The sequence below is a fragment of the Primulina huaijiensis genome, chromosome 2 (genome assembly GCF_012295235.1).
Source record: "Primulina huaijiensis isolate GDHJ02 chromosome 2, ASM1229523v2, whole genome shotgun sequence".
Lineage (NCBI taxonomy): Eukaryota > Viridiplantae > Streptophyta > Magnoliopsida > Lamiales > Gesneriaceae > Primulina > Primulina huaijiensis.
Genome location: NC_133307.1, coordinates 27,367,540 through 27,377,146, shown reverse-complemented (window position 1 = coordinate 27,377,146; position 9,607 = coordinate 27,367,540). Strand labels below are relative to the sequence as shown.

The 9,607-nt window shown below is 29.9% G+C and overlaps 1 protein-coding gene across 1 annotated transcript; it reads right to left on the bottom strand.

The window, feature by feature from the left end:
* Positions 1–5,194: 5,194 nt before the first annotated feature.
* On the bottom strand, positions 5,195–7,192 carry LOC140961032 (putative homeobox-leucine zipper protein ATHB-51). Its single transcript, XM_073419357.1, has 3 exons — positions 6,873–7,192; positions 6,184–6,533; positions 5,195–5,624 (listed from the first exon to the last, which is right to left on the bottom strand). Exons 1-3 carry the CDS (start codon positions 6,973–6,975, stop codon positions 5,391–5,393), a joined length of 687 nt encoding a protein of 228 aa, XP_073275458.1. The 5' UTR covers positions 6,976–7,192; the 3' UTR covers positions 5,195–5,390.
* Between the last annotated feature and the right edge of the window lie 2,415 nt (positions 7,193–9,607).

The window sequence follows — 9,607 nt, the reverse complement described above, 5'->3', positions numbered from 1 at the left end:
AAAAAAATTATGATGCATTTTATTAGTTAATGAATATTGCAATACAAAGTAATGGATAAACAACAAATACAAGCATTCGTAAAAATAGAGAAAACACATGAGGAGGATATTCTCCGATAAGTACAAGATTCGTGAGTATTATAACCAAAATAATTAAAAATAACTTTGTGAAAGTCATCTTCTTTTTTCTTCAAAAATTTGACGAAGAATAATTTTAGAGAAGAAGAGAAAGTTGGAGTGATTGAATGTGTTTGTGAGATCATATTTATAGGGAAAAACCTAGCCGTTTTGTTACCGTTTATGACCGTTGGTGTACAAGAAAATAAATGTATGTATTTGTATACTTTTATGGTAATAATATGGTGTATATAATATTAGTAATGTTTTAAATAATTATGTATATCATATCACAATATTATAATGAGGTGTCATACGATATTTTGTTTAAAAACCTTATAGACTTTTATACTTGTCGTATCCCTTACCGGGAGTGTAGGAGGTCGTCTTAACATCCTCCCAGGATTTATAACAAGTTTTTTGAAAAATTTATTTTTATTATTTATAATAACATTATATTATATAGTAAATATATAAACAATAAATAAATAAATAATAAAATAAATATTATTACTTTTGTTATCTTTTTCTTCTGTTTTGGAGCTTGGAAAAATATGGAGGACTTTTAGAGCTTCGTGCTGATAACGTGTTGTGAAAAAGTAAAAATTTACGGTAAAAAGTAAAAATCTCAAACTCTCAAAATTATCACACTACACACTTTATAATATTTTTCTCTCAACTCAATTGTGATTTTCTTCACAAATGAGAGATCTATTTATAGGAAATTTTTACAAATAATCCAAAAATAAATTACATCATTACCTTCATCATCACACACAAATTTCAATATTCAACACCTAATTTTATCTAATTTTCAACATTCAAATATTCAACATTCAATATTCAAATACACATATTTAAATATTATTTTTCAACACATGGAACAATATTTAATTTATATTTGATATATTTTAAAATAACTAGATTGTTTTAATCAGAAGCTAAATCGTACACTCAATATAATTAATACATGGGTAAGATATGATTCATTCTAAATTATCTTTTAATTATCAATAAGTGATTTGACATAGACATCTCCAAAATCATCCAATAAAACAAAAAAATTCGACACCTCAAGCTGCTATGCTACTTGACTGTACTCTAATTACTACGTGATAAAATGGGCAAGCCAAATACTCAACGCTAATTTTATATTTAAGAGCTAAAAAACAATTCGTATTTAATAAAATAATCTATTGTCGATTTGGCATAACTTTTTCATACTATTTCAGTTTAGACGATTAAAAAAACACATGAGTTGTCGATGACAATAACTCATCTGACGGAGATCCAATTATAACATTTCTCTAACGAAAAAAAAGCTACACGGAGCTAAAAGAAATCTACATTAACTTTCGTAGCAAAATTTCCAAATTTGGATCCGAAAATACAAAAAAAAAAAAAAAAAATTTAAGGGAGAAGAAGTTAAATTTATCTCCACAAGATTTGTTTTATATCAGTTTTGTAAGAACGTGATGTTTGACAGATACCTCAAATACTAATAATATCATAATAGGATGTAAAAACTTAAATTTGTGTTTAATCAGAAGTAAGTGTTGTGCCAGATGTTACATCTCAGACAACATGCAGCGGAATATTATATTTTGAAACACAAATTAACTTTAAATAAATACTTGATACGAGATTAAATATGCACAAGTATAAATACTTGTCCAATGCCTTATGACAAAAATTAATCACTAGAAAATCTATCCGATTACAAAAACCTATCACTAGTGATTGAATCAAAAATCAATTTCCTCAACAATTTTGAGAAAACAAATTCTTTCTAAAACAAAGATCACGAATAAAAAAAATAACTAGAACAAGAAAGCAAAAGTGTGATGTCAAAAGGAGATCCACGAGAAACAATCTTCAGCCAACTTCTTCCCAGATGTTGCCTGCAGATGTTCTCAACATTCACGGCAACACACTATCACCACTCTTCAAAACACAGCACGTCACTTCAATAGAATTTTCTCTAAACTTCTGAACATGCACACGTGAATGTACATTGACCGAGGAAGAGCCGCTTCAACAATATCCTTGATCTCTTATATATAGACATAGAATTTTATCTCCACAAGGAAACCTATTTCACAAGGAATGTTCAAGTTTAATTAGACATACACTCTATTTAACCATCGATACCATATCTGATTAAATATCATATCTAAAATATTTTTGTATACTTATCTCATTATCTAGAAAGGCAAAATCTCACAAGATAGTATATCAAATTATCTTAACATGGAAAAAATAATTTTAGGAAAATACTTCAAATCTAACGAATCATATCAATTATTCTCAGAAATATTATTTCCCTTCAAGTTTAATTTTAATTAATTTTAAAGATTCAAATAATTTATTTAATTAAGAGCACTCGAAAATAGTGATTTTAACACCGTGACGTCGAAGGCTGGGCGCTCATGAGTAGAACCCGCCGGTCGACCCGTATTGTGTTTCACTAATTGTGGAGGTTACGTTTTCTCTAGTTAATTAATAACCACTAATTATTTAAGTTATGATACAATTGACGTTGATCCTTCTATATTCAACGTATGTATAGTTTGTGATATAATAGTACAACTTAAATCTTTTGAATTATTAGTGTCACGTTTCGATTGTTTTATCCAGTTATTGCACCCAACAATCTCTCTCACGATAATTACACTTCTGTAATTAATGTGAATCGAACACATGATATTGACTCTTATATCAATTGTTGGGCTGAACGATTGCTGTTTTATCAAAATTTATAGCTGGTGATAATTGTGCAACTCAAATCTTTTAAATCGTATAACAATCCTAACGTCACGTTTCGATTTTTCTACCTAACATGAACAACTATTACACTCAACCCACATTTATTAAAGTAATCTCTATTATTTATTTAGAAGTTTGCTGAATCACCTTCTTTATTTATTTAACACTGCTTTCGGTAATCTATACTATGTTATAATGCATAAAACCTCAGTGTAACTATCTTGGTCATTTTAATGGATGGACAAAACTACCTTTTCATTTTATCCAATAAAAGTTATTATAACAAAGTAAATTCTAAAAAAAAAAAACTAAATGATTTGTAAATAATAATCAATAACTTAAAGATTTTTAAAAATTAATTATGTTAAAAACATGTACACGCGAATTATCGTGTACGTTCATAACTAACATAAATAATTTATAAAAATTCGGACTCAATTTCGGGCTTATTCGGACTCGATTTCATTTATTTTAATCTTTCTATTTTTGTACCCTCTTTATTTAATCCATTATCACATTTTTCATACTTTTTTGCTTTCATTTTATAGAGTCATTATCGACTTAAGTTACATAAAGGGTTAGTCTAAATGGTATTTCATTTCTATATTTGACAAATGTTGTTAATTTTCCTCGAATCAGATCTTACTATTTCATTTTAATATTAATCATAAATTCATTAAAATCTCACTCTACATTTTCTTATGCGTGTATTTGATCTGGATACCATTAAATTTTACAATAATAATATTTTTATATATAATATTTTTAATAAATCAATATCGTTTCCTAAATTATTAAAAAATTAGATTGAATTTTGGAAATTTGGTAGAGAAAGTAGAGACGGCATGTGGGTTGTCATAACTTTTGAATAAATTTTACGTATGGGAAATGAATGCGAATTACCGTTTTAAGTCTGGAAGCCACTTTACCGATGCTGGAACCAAAATAAGCAACCTCAACATGCCTTATTTCCTAATCAATTGACATATATATTAGAGGTTCCGCAACACCTACACTTTCCCTTAGGTCATCTCACTTTTTAAAAAACTCAAAAGTGTGCGTGTGTATATAAATGCTAGTGTCCGGACGCACGCGGTACAATCTTTTATATTTATAATTTTCTTTGGAGTTTAATCTATTTTTTGGTAATTAATTTAATTTATAATAAAATAAGAATAATATCATAATTATAAAATTTGATGATGGATCATGTTGCAATTTGATATGGATTCAAATTACAATAAGATGAAGGTCATACCCACCCACCAAAGGTAGTTACTATGATCGACACATTTTTAATAATATAGTTAAAGATATATGTATAAATATGTATACACAAAAACTCTTATAAGATGATATAACATGTTAATTTTGTGAGACGGATCTTCAACCTGACCCGATTCATGAAAAATTATTAATTACTTTTATGTTAAAAGTATTATTTTAACTGAATATACAGATCGGGTCGTCTAGTCTTAGAGATATAGATCCGTGAAATCGTTTCATAAAAGACATATTCATATATCAGTAAATTTTTAATATGGATCGAGACGACCTATTTAGAGCATAGACTAACTATGGTTTATTGTAATTTTTATTTAATTGTTATAAATAAGGATTGAGGTCACCGTTTCATATGTAACTCTGATTTTTTTACATCTTCTAATCATAAAATTCTTAAAATGTGCATCATGATCTGAAAGATTTCAATGGCTGTATCGCCATCAAACATTTGTCGTTTTNTCTACGGCTTAGCAGCCATTGAATTATTATTTAAGCAAATTTATGAGTGAAACTACAATACAACAATTCAGATGGCCACTTTATCTTCTTCGACCATTCATTAATTAAACTCACCAATTAGTTACCAAAATTTGTTGAAAATTAAATGTAGCATTTCAATATATGCCGATCAATTAAGTGTCCAAGGCTGCAAATTGATTAAAATAATAGTTGGTAACATCTAAGCTTTTTATATGAAATATCAGAGATATTTTTATGTGAAAAAATAATATTTTAATCCCTATACTATATTTAAAAAAAATAAGGCGTATGAGTCAAGGTATAATAAATTTTGCGAACAATTCATGAATCTTAGGCATAATATAAATTGATTATAGTTGAGCATGAATTGACACCAAATTGTCATGATGATCAATTCAATTATAATTAATCATTTGGTAAATCATAAACACATATGTATAATTAAATATTTATAATAATAATAATAATAATAATAATAATAATAATAATAACTAAACAATAATTATGAAATATAATTATATTAGTTGACATTAAAGTAAAACGAACACCCTACATGAAAACCAAACAAACATCTCACTTATCTCAAAACTAGTTAAAAATTTCTAAGTCTCTCAAGATCAAGAACCTTAATCTCATATTATATATGTTTCTTAAGTTCCAATAAACCCTATCTAAAACTAGATTAACCACTTTAATCCTATAATTAAGATTAGACTAGACATGACAATTATCCTTAGTTAATTTCAAGAACATGAAGGCATATCGGCCCAGTATGCAGCACTCATCATAACTGGATTATAGTCATCCACATTTAAAGCATAGCTGCATTCTGGGATTTGGTTAATGTTACCACGGGACTTTTCGGAACTGGGAATCGATGTGCTCTCGACAGTTTCGTCCCCGGAAATTTCTGTGTAGGCTGTGGAGACTTGCTTCTTAGCCACTTGATCCTTTAGCATTGCCCTCAGGGAGAAGACCTTGATACAAAAGTTCAAATATTGAGCAAAATTAGTTAATTTCGAATAATTTATGCATACATGGTGTAAATGGAAAGTAGTTAATTTCTAATAATTTATTCATGTATATTGAATACATGGCGTAAATGATTAATGTATATGCCTTACTATTTAATGAAGGAAAAGAAATATGAGAGAAAAGTAGGACAAGAATTTAAACCACAAAGAGTGAAATTTATTTTTAGGATAAATTAGAGTTTTGAAGTGACGATCAATCACATGAACAAATGAAAATGAATTCGATGACAACCCACTTTTCTATTTTATCAATTTTAAAGAGAAATTATAAAAATATACAATTTTGTATTAAAAATATATATTTCTGTGCTATATTTTCAAGAATTTTCAGGAGCACGAGATTCAATAATTCTTAAACTCATGGTATTTTCTATAACCCCAGTATCCAAAGTAATATATAATGTACTAAAATAATAAGAATTTTTTTTAGTTTGATTAAAAAAGCGCATACATTTTGATACTTTTCTTAGCATATTTGTGTGAAATTTAATGAATTAATTACCTCTTGTTGAAGCTTTTGTTTCTCCCCGGTAAGATTATCGAATTCTTGTTTAAGCGAATCGTACAGTCGCTCGAGCTGCTTGCCCTTCCAGCGAGCCCTTCTGTTCTGGAACCACACAGCAATTTGTCGAGGTTGCAGCCCCAGTTCCTTAGCCAGCTTCATTTTCCTGTCAGGGTCCAACTTAATCTCTTCCTGGAAACTATTCTCAAGCGAATCCAACTGGTCCGTGCTCAATCTTCTCTTCTTCGGATCTTGCCCGTAGTTACTGTTGACGTTGCTCTTACTGTCTATCAATTCCGGAAGCATCGCATGTTGCGTTGCCTGCATCGACTGCTGCTTCATTTCTAGACCTAGAAAGATTCGAAAATAGGATTTTTGTTACAGAAACATATGGAGGCCACAGCCCTTGCTAGCTTCAATAATTTCATATAAGTACTCTTTATGTCATTGATGAAAAACAAACCCTTTTTCACACTCCTTGAAGGTCTCAGTTTCTCAAATGAAACAAGTTAAATTTTTTAAATATGATTTTTCTGAAAATACTAATTTATTCTTTCTAAACCTTTTGAGCTGTTCCCAGTGAAATCCATCTCACCCTCTTAAGTACTACTCATGCAAGAACACATAAAGACAACACAAAATGCTGCATATGTAACTTTTTTTGATAAGTCAAATCTGAAACAACAAACCTGCAGGATAATGATCGCAGTTGTAGCTGTAGAGGAAGCTGAAAGAGCTCGGATCGGGAACTCGAGGAACGAAAGGCACCCGAAAATTTCCGTTCCAATCCATTTCCAAACCTTTTTTCAATACCAACAACAAAAACCTTTTTCTACAAAATATGTCAACTTTTGGACCTGTAATATTGCAGACAAAGAAAAAGGATAAAATTTTAGTATCCTTTTAGTGCGACAAAATGAGAATAAGAAGACGCGAGTGAATATGCTTTGGGAGGGACCAAGACAGAAACATGAGAATGCTTCACACAAAAGAAAGAAAGGGAAAAGGCTTTTTGTAAGGGCGCACTGCATGCCTCTAACTTTGATGCAACCAATATATACTGGCAGTGCTGTGTATTCTCAGTATGTGTGAGAGATTAAGAGAATTATAAGTTATACTTTATAAAGAAATTAACGTGATGTTTTCACTTATTTTAAATGATTTTTTAAAAAAAATTAAAATTTATGGTTATTTTAGAAATATTAGTTTTTATGTTTATAGAAATTTCTTTCTCTAGCTATATGCCTATATCGATCGACTTCTGTAATCCTTGTTTTATATATATCTATATTAAGAAAAAAAATTGAATATTTCACGTAGTTGGATTATATTAATTTTGGTCATTCAATTGATTAATTAAAATTTGATCTTGATACATTAAATTGGGTTTTTTTTCCCTTCACTTACTCTCATTTTTGGCAATTCAACAATATCCGATGTTGTTTCAGCATCATTTAACGCTTTGTTATTATTCTGACAAAAATCAAATTAATTGTGAAAAAATAATATATTATATCAATACCAAATTTTAAATAATTAGAGGATTAAAATAAAGGAATGGTTTTTTTTTAATATATATTGATTAGTATGTCACTGGTCATCACTTTTCGTATATTATGGATATAAAAATATATAATCACTCTCTCAACTTCCACTTATCTTGCACCAATGCTCAGTTTTTTTAACTCGTAATCTCGTATCACTTGTATTGATAAAGAGTGATCATAGATACAATATTAACCAATCAATTGCAAGAAGGAAAATCCTCGTTCAACCAACAGAAAGATGTAGGAGATGAAATAACAAAATTGTGTTATTGAGTAAGCAACTAGATTTGCCGAGCGCTAATATGCTTGAAGTCGACTATCATCGGCTCCACGAGTAGATTTTTAATCTCCTGAGCACATGCACCAATATATCACAATAATTTGATGGTTCCATGACTGCATGCACGGCCATATGTGAGTCAGAAAAAACCTGAACACGGTGAAATCCTCACTCATGAACCATCTGTACCCATATCTTAAGAGCCATAAGTTCTGCGTACACCACAGAGATTAATGGTTTCAGTATCATGTTACCAAACGCCAGCACTAGATTCCAATCTTGATTTCAGATTACACCAACAACACCACAGACATTTAGTTGATCATTAAGGGCCGCATCCACATCAAGTCGGAGGTGACCAATATGTGGTGGCTTACAGATCTTAGGCGAGCCAGTTGCAGTCCCGTGTTTATCGATTTGAACATCACTCAGGGCTGCCAATACTCCTCAATATATCGGTTATCACATTGCTTCGGCAAAGAATTGCGATTATCTTGGGCGCAGTGTATGACTTGAAGCCAACTACTCCAAGCACTCCAAGTCCGGCAAGCAAATCTTTCGAACTCAGTTTTGCTTATCTGGTTCATCATCCATAGGCAAATATCCGTAGTAGAACGCTCTGGAACTTGTTTTAGCACTTTCTTGAACACCTCTCACTTCCAAAAACCCTGAATTACTGGACAGAAGAATAAAGCGTGGCTCCTAGTGCACTCGATAACTGACGCATATAAACTGTAACTATTTGGTCCTCTAACTCATCTGCTGCATTGACAACGTTTTTGCTTTCTCACGCCTCTTCCTCCATATTTGAAACTATATAATTTGAGTTTAACTCAAACATGTTCAGTTTTTTTTGAGCCAAATTCGAATCATATTATTTTGTTTAATAATTCGAGTTTTAATATTTTATTAATATTATTATATATTAAATCATGCTTAGCCGATGAGTACTTATACTTCAATCTTGTATTACTTTTTAAAGAATTATATACTCCATAGGCAAAATATTCTTTTTTTTCTTTCGTTTGTGTTATGATATTTATCAACGGTATAAAAGGACTGTATTTTGTCCTAATTTTTTTTAAAAAAAAAATATTACTTTATCTATTTCATACAAATTCTTGCATGGAAGAGGATTATCACAAGAATTAGGATATTTTCCTAAATTCAACAGTAAGAAAAAAAATGTGTCGAGACAAGGACAAAATTTATATTAGGGTTTATGCACTTTTAACGATCTGTTGCATGCTTAAAGGACAAAAATATGAGACAAGTTATGTCTTTTTTTTCATGCTCCGGGATCTGCACGACTGCATATAACAAATGCTAAAGTATTTGTTATCGTTTTACGAAATGATTAATTTAAGTAGTATATAAGTTAATTGTAACTCATTATAAACTTCTAATTTTATCCGTGTGGGATGGGGTATCACACCTTTAGAATTTTCTTTACTATACTATTAAAAATAACACAACGTGGATTTTTCTGCATATTTTGTCAATATTTGTGATAAGATCTTTAAATTTTTCGGGGCGATTATAAAATTAAAATCATAAAATTTGAGGAAAACCAGCCAACTAATTAATCCAAATTCAA

Bases quoted from the DNA above. Each gene is read 5' to 3' on its own strand.
- LOC140961032 (XM_073419357.1), bottom strand. From the start codon at position 6,975: ATGGATTGGAACGGAAATTTTCGGGTGCCTTTCGTTCCTCGAGTTCCC. The intron at 6,534-6,872 runs GTTTGTTGTTTC...GAATCTTTCTAG, and splicing joins CTGCGATCATTATCCTGCAG to GTCTAGAAATGAAGCAGCAG. The intron at 5,625-6,183 runs GTAATTAATTCA...TTTTGTATCAAG, and splicing joins AACAAAAGCTTCAACAAGAG to GTCTTCTCCCTGAGGGCAAT.